This window comes from Erinaceus europaeus, chromosome 15 (genome assembly GCF_950295315.1).
Source record: "Erinaceus europaeus chromosome 15, mEriEur2.1, whole genome shotgun sequence".
NCBI lineage: Eukaryota > Metazoa > Chordata > Mammalia > Eulipotyphla > Erinaceidae > Erinaceus > Erinaceus europaeus.
This window is the reverse complement of record NC_080176.1, coordinates 27,333,990-27,348,371: the sequence shown is the minus strand read 5'-3', so window position 1 is coordinate 27,348,371 and position 14,382 is coordinate 27,333,990. Positions and strand designations below refer to the sequence as shown.

The 14,382-nt window shown below is 56.0% G+C and overlaps 2 protein-coding genes across 6 annotated transcripts in view; both read left to right on the top strand.

The window, feature by feature from the left end:
- DTX2 (deltex E3 ubiquitin ligase 2) overlaps positions 1–5,370 on the top strand; it is a 41,695-nt gene extending 36,325 nt beyond the window's left edge. For all 4 annotated transcript variants that reach the window (XM_016185955.2, XM_016185953.2, XM_016185954.2 and 1 more), the window contains 4 exons: positions 682–840; positions 1,182–1,343; positions 4,077–4,166; positions 4,809–5,370. In XM_016185955.2, the coding sequence (XP_016041441.1) occupies positions 682–840; positions 1,182–1,343; positions 4,077–4,166; positions 4,809–5,036 (639 nt within the window). In that variant the 3' untranslated portion in view covers positions 5,037–5,370. The remainder of the gene's footprint in view (positions 1–681; positions 841–1,181; positions 1,344–4,076; positions 4,167–4,808) is intronic.
- A 4,290-nt stretch (positions 5,371–9,660) lies between these two features.
- On the top strand, positions 9,661–13,590 carry UPK3B (uroplakin 3B). Of its 2 annotated transcripts, none has more exons than XM_060173465.1 (6): positions 9,661–10,284; positions 10,394–10,543; positions 10,676–10,916; positions 11,596–11,675; positions 12,288–12,412; positions 12,539–12,696. In XM_060173465.1, the coding sequence occupies exons 1-6, from the start codon at positions 10,203–10,205 to the stop codon at positions 12,557–12,559; spliced, it is 699 nt and encodes a 232-aa protein (XP_060029448.1). In that variant the 5' UTR covers positions 9,661–10,202; the 3' UTR covers positions 12,560–12,696. The 2 variants fall into 2 exon arrangements, with proteins under 2 accessions (XP_060029448.1, XP_007518001.1); XM_007517939.3 differs by having other exon boundaries at positions 9,669–10,284; positions 12,283–12,412; positions 12,539–13,590.
- The last annotated feature ends 792 nt before the right edge of the window (positions 13,591–14,382 follow it).

Here is a 14,382-nt window from a genome sequence, read left to right as displayed (position 1 = left end):
CTCTGGCCTAGGCGTTCTTCCCCGCAGCCAGGATGCCTCAGGCTGCTCCCAGTCTGCTCCCAGTCTCCCAGTGTGCAAACAGCACAACTCTGGTGCTGGGAGCTTGTGGCATCGCCATCTGCAGCCTGCACGAGGCATACAAGTCATTGCATGCAGGATGCAGGTTCAAGCCCCCAGGTTTCAGCCTGTCTCTACCTGCAGGAGGGAAGCTTCACAAGCAGTGAAGCAGCGCTGCAAGTCTCCATCTCCCTCTCTCTCCCCCCAACCCCTGTTTCTCACTGGCTGTCAGAATAAAGAGAAAAATAAATAAACCCAAAGGCCCATCTGCGGGGCTTTCTGGTGTGGGAAGTGAAACCCCGCCCCTGATGACGGCAGCCGTGATGGAGTCTAGTCTCATTCACAGAGGTGCCATCACCACCTCGGGCTGGACGCTACTTCCTGCCCCCATGGCTCCTGTCCCAGAAGGCCCACATGTCCCCTCAACTCCTTGATCTCAGCAGAGCCCAGCACGGAGGCATCTGCTGCTCTTCCTGCCCCCTCCTCCCAGGCCGTCCCCCTGTCATCCTGGGCCCATGTGCATGACGACACTGGCCCGGGGCTCAGTGCCGCCGGCTGTCTTCTCCCAGTGTCCCACCTGTGTCCCCGGCACCATGGGACGTCCCCTGTGTCTGGCCCCCACAGGACTGCATCATCTGCATGGAGAAGCTTTGCGTGGCGTCCGGGTACAGTGACGTGACTGACAGCAAGGCCATCGGGCCGGTGGCCGTGGGTCGTCTCACCAAGTGCAGCCATGCCTTTCACCTGCTCTGCCTGCTGGCCATGTACTCCAACGGGAACAAGGTGCACAGGCGGGGCATCAGAGGGGTGGGCAGGCTTGGCCACCTGGAGCCTGAGATGGAAGGATGGGATGGACAGACCCCCGGCTGCTTGGCCTCTGTCTAGGCATCCCTATGCCACTGCCCGCAGCCTGGGCACCGGGACTGCTTAGACCCACGAGGTGTGTTCCTAAGGCATCCACCTGATCTCCCTGCCTGGCGCCTGGAATGGAGGCTGCTGCCTACTTGGGGGCACAGGACGCACCTTTCCCAGGGGGCTGTAGGAACTGAGTTTCCCGTGGGGGGCGGGGTGAGCGGCCATGCTCAGGTGCAGCCTCACGCTCCATGGTCGTCGTCCTCATGCAGGACGGAAGCCTGCAGTGTCCTTCCTGTAAGACCATCTACGGCGAGAAGACGGGGACTCAGCCCCGGGGAAAGATGGAGGTGTTCCAGTTCCAGGTGTCCCTCCCTGGCCACGAGGACTGTGGGACGATTCTCATCGTCTACAATATCCCTCAAGGCATTCAGGTGTGTTTTGGGGGGGGGGTTGGCAGCACACAACAGTCCTCTTTCACCCTGGTTCCCACCTACTCCACCCTGGCCACTACTTCCTCACCTCCCACTTATCCTCAGGCAGCAGGGAGCTAGGGAGGGCTTCCTGGAGGTGAATACAGCTTATCAGGACCTGTCCCGGGCAGAGGTCCATGTTCAAAGATAGCAAGAGACTAGTGTCAACAGGCTAGGGAGCTGGGGGCCTCGGGCAGGAGCCGTGGTAGTTCAGAGCCCAGGGTGGGGCCCGTGGGTTCCTGCTGGGAGAGCAAAACAGGGCTGGGCCTGCGCTAAGGAGAGGAGTGAGCATGGCAGAGGATAGGAGCAAGCTGGCTATTTACTCCAGCTCCTTCTTTCTCCCTCCCTCCCTCCCTCTCCCTCCTTCCTTCTCTCTCTCTTAAAAACAACTATTTAGGGAGTCGGGTGGTAGCGCAGAGGGTTAAGCACAGGTAGTGCAAAGCGCAAGGACTGGCAGAAGGATCCCGGTTCAAGCCCCCTCCCCACCTGCAGGGGAGTCGCTTCACAGGCGTTGAAGCAGGTCTGCAGGTGTCTTTCTCTTCCCCTCTCTGTCCCCCCCATTTCTCTCTGTCCTATCCAACAACAATGACATCGGTCACTACAACAATAAAGCAACAAGGACAACAAAAGGGAATAAAGACATAAATATTTTTTGAAATAATTATTGATTAATGTGAGAGTGATAGCATATTTCTGGCACATGCGATGCTGGGGATCAATCTTGGGAACCTCAGGCTTGAGAGTCCAGGGCTCCAGCCACTGCACCGCCTCTCCGACTGCCCCAGCTCCTGTTCTTCAGTTTGCTGTCACTGCCTTGGAGACCCCCTACTCCAGAGAGGAGGGCTTGTGTACCAGAATGTCGGAGGGGGGAGTCTTCCCCAGTCCAGAAGCCCTAGGGATCAATTGGTTATTGGCGATTGGCTCATGCCACAGTGGGGAGACCAGGATGGAAGTGAAGGGTGAGGCCGCCATCATGCCCTGCACTCCCCCGGGCCACTTGCAGCCTGTAATGAGCATTCTGACCAAAAATATGACCCTTATAATGACTAAGTATGTTAAAGAATTCTGCCAATGAAAACCGAGGCTGTTACTATTTTTTTATAAGTACTGCAGTACTACTTTATTGACACTAGGTGGCTCTCTAACACCACGTTACACTCTAACAACACATTCTAACTTACTGAAATGCTGTTCAAAAGTCACAATATTTCTAACATCAAATTATTATAATTATAACTATGCATCCCCAAATACCTCCTCGGTCTAAAACAGGTAGGAGCGCAGGTAAGGTCACGACAAATGATGTCCTCAGGTTGACGAGGCTGGTCCGGTTAGAGTTCTGGTCCGGGTGGGTCCTGGGTCCCGATCTGGTCCGGGTCTGGTCCGGGAATTTGCAGATACCTCCGTGGCCATCGGTGTGTTTGCCACGGGATATGCCGGATGGGGGCTTCTGAACTCACATGCTAGCATGCAGTTCAGAAGTTGCCCTCCATGTCCAAAAGTCCGGGTTTTTTTTTTTTTTTTTTTTAAAGATTTGAAGGATACTTAATTTTATTTATTTATTTTTTATTTTTATTTATTTTATTTTATTTATTCCCTTTTGTTGCTCTTGTTGTTTTATTGTTGTAGTTATTATTGTTGTTGTCGTCGTTGGATAGGACAGAGAGAAACGGAGAGAGGAGGGGAAGACAGAGGGGGAGAGAAAGATAGACACCTGCAGACCTGCTTCACTGCCTGTGAAGCGACTCCCCTGCAGGTGGGGAGCCGGGGTTTGAACCGGGATCCTTATGCCGGTCCTTGTGCTTTGCACCACCTGCGCTTAACCCGCTGCGCTACAGCCCGACTCCCAGTCCGGGGTTTTTATCCCTGAGCTAGGCTGGAGTGTGGGTTAGGTAATTTCCAGTCAATGAGAGGTGGGGTCTTCCTGACATGTAGGTCTAACTTTATCAGGCTATACACAAGATAAATGTGGGGCATTTATCTTGTGCTGGTGTATGAGGCATTTCAGAGAACTCTGGGGCCGCACTGCGCTTACCCTGCATAAGACTTAAGCTGGCCTGCGGGGGCATTTCAAAAAATTGAGGGGGTTACTTTAGGGTTGCTCTGCACGGGACTTTAACGCCGGTGCAGGGACATTTCAGGGCATCTGCTTATCTAATGCAGGCCTGCAGGGCTTGGGGGCCAAGGTTCTAAGTTTATCTTCACTTTGTCACTTAAAACTCAAAGGTATTTTAACACTTTAATTTTAACAATGTTTCATCACTAAAATAAGCATTTTCATGTTTCAAATTCAAAATAACATTCTCACACTTGAATATTCACTTCAACTTTATCAAACACTCTAAACTTAAACAACTTATCCTAATATTCTTAACCTATTAAAACATTTCATACTCAAAGAAATACTTTCACACTTAATATTCTTACACTTATATGTCCTAAATACACACTTCTCAAGTACGTAATATTGTTTCAAGTACATATTGTTATTTCAAGTACATATTATTTCAAGTACATGCTTCTTATATATCCATATTATTTTAGACACACACTTCAGTATTTTTCTAAGTTCACACTCCTTATTAATATTCTATTCTAGGTTTGGGCATAAGTCACCACAAATTTGTTCAGGAATAATATTCTTGTTCCTGACACAGCCACAGTACACTCCTGGGGTCTCCATTCCTTCTGTAGGGCCCAGAACACCCCAACCCCGGCAAGCCATTCACCGCCAGAGGGTTCCCCCGCCAGTGCTACCTTCCGGACAACGCCCAGGGCCGCAAGGTAAGGAGCCCTGGGGAGGGCGGGGCCTGCTCTGCTCGCAGTCTCACTGGAGTGGGGGGCTGTCAGGTGTCTAGCGGGGAGGGGCATAGGCAGAGACAGCCCAGCCTGCCCAGTGTGGTGAGACTGTCTGCCGGGTCTCCTGCTCTTCAGTCCAGCTAGGGTGGGGACAGAGGCAGGACTGGGGTGGCCTGGACGCTCCCCCACCTGCATTGGGACTTTCTAGGTCTGAGGAAGCAGGAAGAACATTCTAGAACCACAGAGTGGGTTCTGAAAGGGGAGCAGCCTCAGCACACGAGCTGAGGCATCATTCTGAGTGCACCCCAGAGTCAGAGCCCCTGGCCTGACTCTGGGGAGGAGGGAGAAAGGAAGGACTTGGCTTCTGGGACACAGGCAGAGAGGAAGCTCAGCCAAGGGGTTCTGGGAAGTCGGAAAGAGTCAGGAGGGAGGGCTCCGGTCACGGGCAGGCTGGGGATTCTGAGGTGGAGCTCAAGGTTGGAGCCCCCCGAAGACGGGGCTGTGGGGTTGGGAAGAGGGAGCAGACACAGCCATGGAGGCTGCAGGAGGATGGGGGCCCACCCTGGCACCCCAGGGGGAAAGAGGAATGTGCCAGCTCTGGCTCCCAGCCCCCACCCCCACCCCCAGGTCCTGGAGCTGCTGAAGGTGGCCTGGAAGAGGCGTCTTATCTTCACGGTGGGCACGTCCAGCACCACGGGCGAGACAGACACGGTGGTGTGGAACGAAATCCACCACAAGACGGAGATGGACCGCAACCTGACGGGCCATGGCTACCCCGACCCCAACTATCTGCACAACGTGCTGGCCGAGCTAGCCGCCCAGGGCGTGACGGAGGACTGCCTAGAGCGGCAGTGAGCTCTGCGCCCATGCCTTTCCCCAGAGGCTGGAATGTTCCGGGATGTTCACGGGGCCGCTGGGCAGCCCCAGTGGGAGTCGGGGCGCCCGCCTCCTTCCTCCTCCCCTCCAGGTAGAGATCTGTGTGGGGTTCAGACCAGCCTGGGAGTTGTGCTTGCAGGAGTCAAGATGCAGCTACCTCAGTGCTGGGAGCCCCCACAGGCCCACTGTGCCAGGGCCTGGTGTGGGGTGAGGAGACACTGCCCCTTGCCGCCCAGGCAACAGGTGTGGGGTGGGATCAGCTTCTCATACCTCAGATGTTCTGTTTGCAATAAATACCCTGTAGCCAAAGCCAGCAGGCCCCCGTGTCCGTGGAGAGGCTGTATGTGTGTGTGAATGCGTGTGCGTGCCCTGGGGTGTGTGACCGGACAGGTGCACAGACGCGGCTGCCTACTCAGCCCTGCTTCCTCAGGCGACACAGGCTCAGAGTCTTTGGGGCTGGTCCACGCAGGCCCAGCTCTCCAGCACTCTACTGCTGCGACGGACAGCGCCCCCTACTGGTCTCCCTGTGTCCTGGGTGCCCTGACCAGCGGGGCGGTGAACAGGGGCTAGGAACCTAAGGACCTGGAATGACAGGGACAAGAGACACGAAAGAACGACAGCAAGACAGGTTTCTGATCAAGCTGCAAAATTTTATTGTGTTCACAGGCATTATAAGGCTTTGGGGAAAAGGGGGGGGAGATGCTGGAGGAGGAGGGGGAGCAAACTTCAAAGTGGAATGTTCCTTGCAACAAACAGTGGCCGAAACCATGTTTGTTACCACAACTGTGTGTTGTCTCACTTGATTACTGATAAATGGTTTACCTGAGGGGAAATGGCCTGCCCAGGGGGGAAATAAAACTTGTCTCGAGGGCTTCCATTGTTTCAAAGCTTATCAAGCAGAGAAATGGTTCCTGGCACTGGGTTTTGTGATGCAGCTGCCAGGGCCGGGGCTAGCCTGCGGCCACCCTTGGAGTTGTCCCCCAAGGGTGGCGGTGGCGGCAGAAGCTTGGCCCTTTCTGGTGGGTCAGATGCCCCCAGACTCGCTGTTCACGTGGGGGAGTGGCAGGGGCCTGGGGTTGGAGGGTCGCAGGTTCAGTTACGCCCAGACCCTTGCGCAGCAGGAGAGTGCATTCAGCTATACCACTGAGGCACAGAGATGAAACCCCCCCACCAGAACACTTTGTCCAGCTAGGTGCTTGCCTTCTTCCAGATCATTAAAATAAGAAAGCACCCTGTGGGGTCTGGGGAGGCAGGCAGGGGTCCCTGGTAGGGAAGCCAGCACCCCAGACCTGATTGACCGCACACAGACTCCAGGGGGCCCTGGGGCACACAGGGTTGGGGCTGGGCCCCGAGCTCCAATGCCCCCTCCTCCATCAGTGTCAGGAGAGAATGCTGGCAAATGGTAGGCCTGGCAGAGCGCTAGCACCAGACCACGGTGGGGGGGGGTCTCACACCCCGATGCTCGGAAGACAGACACCCTGTTAGAAGCGGACGAAGAAGCCATCTGGGTTTTTCTCCATAGAAAAGTGTAAATGGAGTCGGGCAGTAGCACAGCAGGTTAAGCGCACATGGCACAAGGCACAAGGACCGGCATAAGGATCCCGGTTTGAGCTCCTAGTTCTCCACCTGCAGGGGAGTCACTTCACAGGTGATGAAGCAGGTCTGCAGGTGTCTATCTTTTTTTTTTAATATTTATTTTATTTATTCCCTTTTGTTGCCCTTGTTTTTTTATTGTAGTTATTATTGTCGTTGTTGGATAGGACAGAGAGAAATGGAGAGAGGAGGGAAGACAGAGAGGAGGAGAGAAAGATAGACACCTGCAGACCTGCTTCACCGCCTGTAAAGCGACTCCCCTGCAGGTGGGGAGCTGGGGTTCGAACCAGGATCCTTATGCCAGTCCTTGTGCTTTGTGCCACCTGCGTTTAACCCGCTGCGCTACAGCCCGACTCCCAGGTGTCTATCTTTCTCTCCCCCCCTTCCCCTACGCTATTTCTCTCTGTCCTATCCAACGACAACAACAACAATAACCATAACAAGTATGGAACAATAGGGGAAAAAATGGTCTCCAGGAGCAGTGGATTCGTGGTGCAGGCACCAAGCCTGGCAATAATCCTGGGGGCGGGGGGGCAAAAAAAGACAAGTGCAAACAACCAGCTGGCAGGTAGAAAGCACTCACCCGATTAAAGAAACTAACGTCTGAACTACAGGGTGACGGGAGCTGGGCGGTAGCGTGCCAGGTTAAGTGCAAATTGCAAGGATCTCGGTTCGAGCCCCCCCCGGCTCCCCACCTGCAAGGAGGTCCCTTCACAAGTAATGAAGCAGGTCTGCAGCTATCTCTTTGTCTCTCTCCCTTTCTATCTCCCCCTTCTCTCAATTTCTCTGTTCTATCCAGCAAAAACAACAATGGAAAAAATGGCCTCGGGGGTCGGGTGGTAGTGCAGCGGGTTAAGTGCAAGGACCAGCGTAAAGATCCTGGTTCGAGCTCCTGGCTCCCCACCTGCAGGGGAGTCGCTTCACAAGTGGTGAAGCAGGTCTGCAGGTGTCTATCTTTCTCTCCCCCTCTCTGTCTTCCCCTCCTCTCTCCATTTCTCTCTGTCCTATCCAACAACAATGACATCAATGACAAGGAGGAAAAAAAAAGAAAAAAATGGCCTCTAGGAGCAGTGGCTTTGTAGTGCAGGCACCAAGCCCCAGAAATAACTCTGGAGGCAAAAAAAAAAAATGAGGGCACCCCTGCACACACAGTAGGGTGACTGGGGAGTAAACAACAGGACTGTAGGCCTATAGAGAAACAGCGACCCTCTTTAACTGCCTGGGAGTGTCAGAAGCAGCCGCTTCAGGAAACAGTTGGGCTGCTCCCTAAGGTACCTCCACATCTGGAACAGTTCACGGTGGCAGGAGTGGAAACCAGCCCCGTGCCCACCTGTTGTCAAAGTTCAGGGCGCCAGTATGCTGGGCTAGTTTCACAGGCGGGAGACAGAGACCAGGGACACACGGCTGAGCAGAGAAGCAGTATTTCTTTATTCACGAGCAAACGGTTCAAAAAACTAATCTAATCTAATCACCACACAAATCTGTCCTGCATCTTTCTCCTCCGGCCGCAGCGTCAGGAACTCCAGAAGTACCTAGGGTAGGGGCCAGGGAGAGGGAAGAAGCCAAAACTAGCAAGGGCTAAACCAAATCTCCCGGAGGCGGGGGGAGTGAGACCAAACCAATGTAACAGAATGATCATGTAAATAGACCACAATGTCAAGCAGTGTAGCAGAAGAGATCCCAGAAGCATACCAACACTCACCTGCAGACGGGTGGATAGACTGTGCCGGATCCCTTCAATGGAATATTACTCGGTCAGAAAAAGGGCCAAAAAGAACCCTGTGAAAGGAGGCTTGGTGTGACTCCAGACATTGTTTGAACAGCAGAACAGGCAAGTCCGTGGAGGCAGGAAGCAGGTTGGCAGCTGTCAGGAGGGGTGTCTGGGGCCGGGGGGGGGGGGGTTCAGGGTGGTGCCTTAATGGACACTGGGTTCTTGGTGGGCTGAGGTAAGCTTCTGGAATTGGCGGTGATGAGCACTTTATTTAGTGCTCGTGGTTCTGAGTTTAGCTACCCTGGCCCAGTTTTTCTTTCTTCCTTTTGTATTTACTTTGTGAACCCGGGGCCTTGTGTATGCTGATGTCATAGCTCCAAGCCACTTTTTCACTCAGAGATGGAGAGACAGAGAAAGGGAGAGATACCGGAGCACTACTCTACCATCCATGGAGCTCCACCTGTCTCCATCCATGGCCCTCGCATGTGATGGGGCTCGAACCCAAGACCACCTACCTGTATGGAAGGCTAGCACCCTAACCACTGAGCCAACCCCCTGGCCCTTCACATGTCACCAGAGAATGATGAGCCTTGCAGCCAAGGAGGTGGCGCAGTGGATAAAGCTTTGTACTTAGGGCCAGGCACTGGTACCCAAAACACTGGACTTGCAGATGTGGGGTCCCCTAGATTGGATGTCCCAGAGGTCCCAGTTCTCTCCACCACCGCCACCGTTAATAAATAAACCTTTGGGGCCGGATGGTAGCACACCTGCTTGAGCATATGTTACAATGAGCAAGGACCCAGGTTTGAGCCCCAAGTCCCCACTGGCAGGGGAAAAGCTTTGCAAGTGGTGAAGAGGACTGTAGGTGTCTGTCTCTCTTCCTCTCTATCTTTCCCTCCCCTCTTGATTTCTGGCTATCTCTACCCAATAAATAAAGATTAAAAATTAAATAAATGTGGGGGTCGAGCGGTAGTGCAGCAGGTTAAGCACATGTGGTGCGAAGTGTAAGGACCGGCGTAAGTATCCTGGTTCGAGTCTCCGGCTCCCCACCTGCAGGGGAGTCGCTTCAGAGGCGGTGAAGCAGGTCTGCAGGTGTCTATCTTTCTCTCCCCCCCATCTTCCCCTCCTCTCTCCATTTCTCTCCTATCCAACAATGATGACATCAATAACAATAATAATACCTACATCAACAGTATAACAAGAGCAACAAAAAGGAGGGGAAAGCAAATTTTTAAAAAAGTAAAAAAAGATTACTAAAAAACATTAAATAAACCTTTTTTTTAAAAGGGTGACTCTTACCATATGTGAGTTAGGGTCAGGCTTGTCAGCTGTAGGGACAGTCCTCTCTGCCTGTGTTCTTCCTGAGGGGACAGAGGGAGGGCTGGACCTGGAGGTGACAGAAACACTAAGGCATTGGGGGTGGGGGCTGTGGCCCGCATGGAGTCAGACCACTTGGGGCTGGAGCCCAGAGACTCCCTGGGTGGGAATAGGGCAGGAGGCTCCTGGCACCCCAGGAGCAGGAATGTCAAACACGCAGCCCCCAGTCAGAAGGCCCGGGAGACTGGGTGGGGCCTGACTCAGCCTTGGGGAGGCCCTGGAAGTCTGAGGTTCTGGCCTTTCCTCTCTCCCTGACCCTGGCAGGGGAAACCTGGGCCAGAGCCCTCCCTGAGGCAAGCTGGGCTGGGTCAGGGGGTTCAAGCTGCAGGAGAAGGAGGTGTATTTCTACTTACAGGTTTTTCTAGCCCTGGGCCTGACCAGAAGGGTTGAGGAACCAGCTCTTCCAGGCCAGAGGTGCCGGTGAGGGGGTGGCCCTAAGAAGTGGCCAGGGAAGAGAGGCCGCCATGGGACTCCCCCAGCAGCCACTAGGCTCGTGGCTACTGCTCCTGACAGTGCTGGCTTGGCCCTGGCTCGGCCTTGGCCTGGGTGAGTGGGGGCCTGGGGTGGACCAGACCAGGGGCTGGGGATCCCCCCACCATCAGAGGCAGCCCAAGACCAGATATTGCTTCTGTTCTCTCTTTCTCTTTCTCTTCAGAGTTGGTGGCCTACACACCGCAGATCACAGCATGGGACCTAGAAGGCAAGGTCACAGCCACTACATTCTCCCTAGAGCAGCCACGCTGCGTCCTGGACGGCCATGCCCGGGCCAACGACACCATCTGGCTGGTGGTGGCCTTCAGCAATGGTGTGTCCTAGAGTAGGACTGGGAGCCCCTCACGGTCTCCTATGACAGTTGGACTCCCCCCCCCCAGTGGGCCCTGAGGAGGGGGCAGCTCCCTGAACCCCAGTCCTGGCCGTCTGTCCCTCCCTCCTACAGCATCCACCGGCTTCCGGAACCCACAGAGCCTGGCTGACATCCCGGCCTCTCCACGGCTGCTGACCCATGGCCACTACATGACACTGCCCCTGGCCCTGGCCCAGCTGCCCTGCGAAGACCCTGTGGAGAGGAACGGGGGCGTCCCTGTGCTCCGCGTGGGCAATGACCCTGGCTGTCTGGCTGATCTCTGGCAGCTGCGTCATTACTGCAATGCCCCCCTCCCAGGACCTGGGCCCTACAGGTGGGTGGGACACTGGGCCCCTGGGGCCCTGGGAGAGATGGGGAGGGGCCCATGGCCCAGCCTTAGGAGGGTGGGAAGTAGGAAGGCAGGAGAGAAGACTCTTCTTTCTCAGGTGGAGAAACTGAGGCACAGAGCACCGCCCTCCCCCAGGGCTCACTTAGGGTGGAGCTACATGGGGAAGCAGGTGTCCAGACAGGGCCAGGTGACAGGGACAAGGTCAGGTATCCCAGGGAGACCCCAGAATAGCTGAGAGCCAGCAAGGAAGACATAGGGGGCTCCCACCCCTGCCCTCTCACCAACTCTGGGGGTACACAATCCCTCTCTGTAGCTGCCTCCCTCCTCCCCATCCACAGCAGCCCCCACTCCCCAGCCAGCTCTCTGAGTGCCCCTGGGAACGTCCAGAGCTTTCTAGCTGAGTAGATGCCATCCGGGCCCTGGGCAGCCAGCATTCTGGTCTCTGAGGGAGCCCAGACCACACCCAAATCAGGGCCTTTATGGGGTGCTACACCTACGGGAGGGGGGGCCCTCTGTGGCCTCACTGACTCCACTTGACCCGTACATCTCCCAAAGCCCCCGCCCCAAACCAGATAGGGTGCCCTAGAGAGAGATGTCTCCTGTGTGTATAGGGGGGTAACTGGGGGACCCGCCCCAGGCAACTCATCCCACTCCCTCTCCCCAGGGTGAAGTTCCTTCTGATGGATGCCAAGGGCACCCCGCAGGCTGAGACCAGGTGGTCTGACCCCATCACTCTCCACCGTGGTAGGAAAGGGACACCCCCCCACTAGGTGTTCCCACTGGGACTCATCACCCTCTGACAGTGGTCCTGCCCTGCCCAGCCTTCCACCTGCTTCTCTGGGGCTGGGGGTCAGGGGCCAGGAGGTGGTGCCCCAGTCTTCCACCCGCCCCCACTGGAAAACACAGCCCCCACATGGGTGGGCAGGTGGGATCAGGGGCACTGAATCCCCTCCCCTCTCCCCGGCCCCTCCTTATAGGGGCCCGGGGCAGGGAGATGGAATAGTTGTGCCCAGCACTGCAGGGGTATGTGAAAGGCTCTGGGATCAAGGTCAGGGCTCTGGGGACAACCCCGGAGGTGTCACTCTGCAGGGTCCCACTTGTCCTGTGATTCCCCAGACCAGGTGTGGAGTGGGGGGGACCCCAGAAATTTTGGAGGTGGGGGTACCTGAAGACCCTGAATCCCTTGGTGCCCCCCAGGCTAGTCCAAAGAGCCCAGCAGTGTGTAGGCGAAACAGCCCAGAAGCCGAAACCCAGTGGACACATGGGGACAGACGGGGGTCTCACAGGTCTGGGCGAGCCAGGGGACAGGTGGTGGGCTGGGGTCCCACCTCTGAGCAGCCTCTGTGGGCAGGACAGACCCCCAGCTCCGTGGACACCTGGCCGGGGTGGCGCAGTGGGGACATGATTGTCATCACCTCCATCCTGCCTGTGCTCGCCGGCCTCCTGCTGCTGGCCTTCCTGCTGTCTGCCTCCACACGCTTGTGAGTGTCCCCCGACCCTGTGCTCTGGGGGTGCAGGGAGCCCAGGTCCCGAGAGTCTGAGGGCCTCCTGGGGGTGGGAGGGAGTCTGGAAGTTTCTAGAAGGGAGTCTGCCTCGTCCCTTCACAGCTCCAACCTGTGGTGGCCTGAGGAGGCCCCGGGGCAGCTACGCATTGGTTCCTTCATGGGGAGACGCTACCTGACACACCACATCCCGCCCAGCGAGGCCGCCACCCTGCCTGTGGGCTGCGAGCCCAGCCTGGACCCACTGCCCAGCCTCAACCCCTAGGCCCTCCCTTCTCTGCACCCCAAGCGCCCCCTCCTCACCCAGCACAAGCCCACCCACCCCTGGCACTCCCAGCTCTGCCTGCCTCCTGGACAGACGTGCAGAGCCCATCCCGACAAAAGCGTGCAGACCTCAGCATCCCTTGCTGCACCCACCCCAAGCGCTGACCTTGGAGGGGCCTCTATACCCCACTAACCACCCATTTTTCTGGAACCTGCTACCATTGAGGGTTGTCATGCCTCACCCTGGGGCTCCCACTCCCCCAGAGTATCAGCCCAATGGGCTCTTGGGGGCCCAGGACCTCCCCCCACCCCCCCATCCCCCGCAGGAAGACATGACTCAAGTCAGGGTCATCTGAGTGCCTGCAATTCCTGCCACAGCCACACAGGGGTGCCAGCGTCTGTCACTCAGCTTGCACCCAAGCATACAGGTTCCCAGATGGGGAAACTGAGGCTGGTGACCTGCCTGTCTCTCTGTGTCCTTGCCTCTCCCTCTACCAAGAGGCGCTGCTCTGACCCAGGCTTCTGCCCATCACCCCAGCACTACTAACCCTAATGTCACTTTGGGGGTGCCTCAGGCACCGGAGCCTCCCCACCACCACCAGCAGCACAGTTTCTGTGGACTGAGCAGCACCTCTGCCAGGTGGCCATTTCGGAACAGTCTGCTTCCCAGACTCAGGAAGCCCGCTCCCCGGGGGGCCTGTCCCCCATCCTGCCTGCACCCCTGGCAGCCGCAGACCCTGCCCCTGTGCAAACAGGAAGGTGGCACTGAGGACAGCACTGGACTCTCACTCATGAGGTCCCGAGTTCCGTTCCTGGCTTGATATGTGCCAGAGTTAGGGTCTGGGCCTCTCCCCCTGGTAGTAAATAAATATTTTTTAAAATTAAAAGAAAAATGCACAGACTCCAGGGGCTCTTGGAATGGGGAGGGACATTAAAAGCAGCCCTTCGTTGGCCCCTCACAGCAGAGGCAAGGCTCAGCGGATGGAGCACAGGGTTTGCAGGCTCGTGGCTCTGAGTCCAGCCCCTGCACCACACATACTGGAACTGAGCCTCATTCTGTTAGCTTTCTCTTCTCTCTCTCTCTCAATCAAAAAATTCTTAAAAGAAAACTCTGGCCAGGCAGTAGCACACCTGGTTGAGCACACACACTACCATACCAAGGACCTAGGTTCAAGCCCCCGGTCCCCACACGCAGGGAGGAAGCCTCACAGCAGTGATGCAAGGCTGCAGGTGTCTCTCACCCCATCCTCCTTCCCTCTTAATTCTTTTCTGTTTCCATCCCAAATAAATAATTATTTTTTTAAAAGAAGAAAGAAAATACCATTGCGGTAGTGTAGCAGGTTAAGTGCATGTGGCACAAAGCGCAAGGACCAGCGGAAGGATCCCGGTTCGAGCCCCCGGCTACCCAGGACCTGCAGGGGAGTCACTTCACAGGCGGTGAAGCTGGTCTGCAGGTGTCTATCTTTCTCGCCCCCTCTCTATCTTCCCCTCCTCTCTCCATTTCTCTCTGTCCTACCCAACAACAACAATAATAACTACAACAATAAAACAATGGGGCCAGGTGGTGGTGCACCCGGTTGAGCGACATGTTACAGTGCGAAAAGACCCGGGTTCTAGCTCCTGGCCCCTACCTACAGGGGGAAAGCTTTGCGAGTGGTGAAGCAGGGATGCAGGTGTCTGTCTGT

What these genes read in the sequence shown, in the direction of transcription:
- UPK3B (XM_007517939.3), top strand. Translation starts at nt 10,203, where the DNA reads ATGGGACTCCCCCAGCAGCCACTAGGCTCGTGGCTACTGCTCCTGACA. An exon ending in CCAGGACCTGGGCCCTACAG is followed by an intron (nt 10,917 to 11,595) that starts GTGGGTGGGACA and finishes CCCTCTCCCCAG; the next exon opens with GGTGAAGTTCCTTCTGATGG. An exon ending in CTGTCTGCCTCCACACGCTT is followed by an intron (nt 12,413 to 12,538) that starts GTGAGTGTCCCC and finishes GTCCCTTCACAG; the next exon opens with CTCCAACCTGTGGTGGCCTG.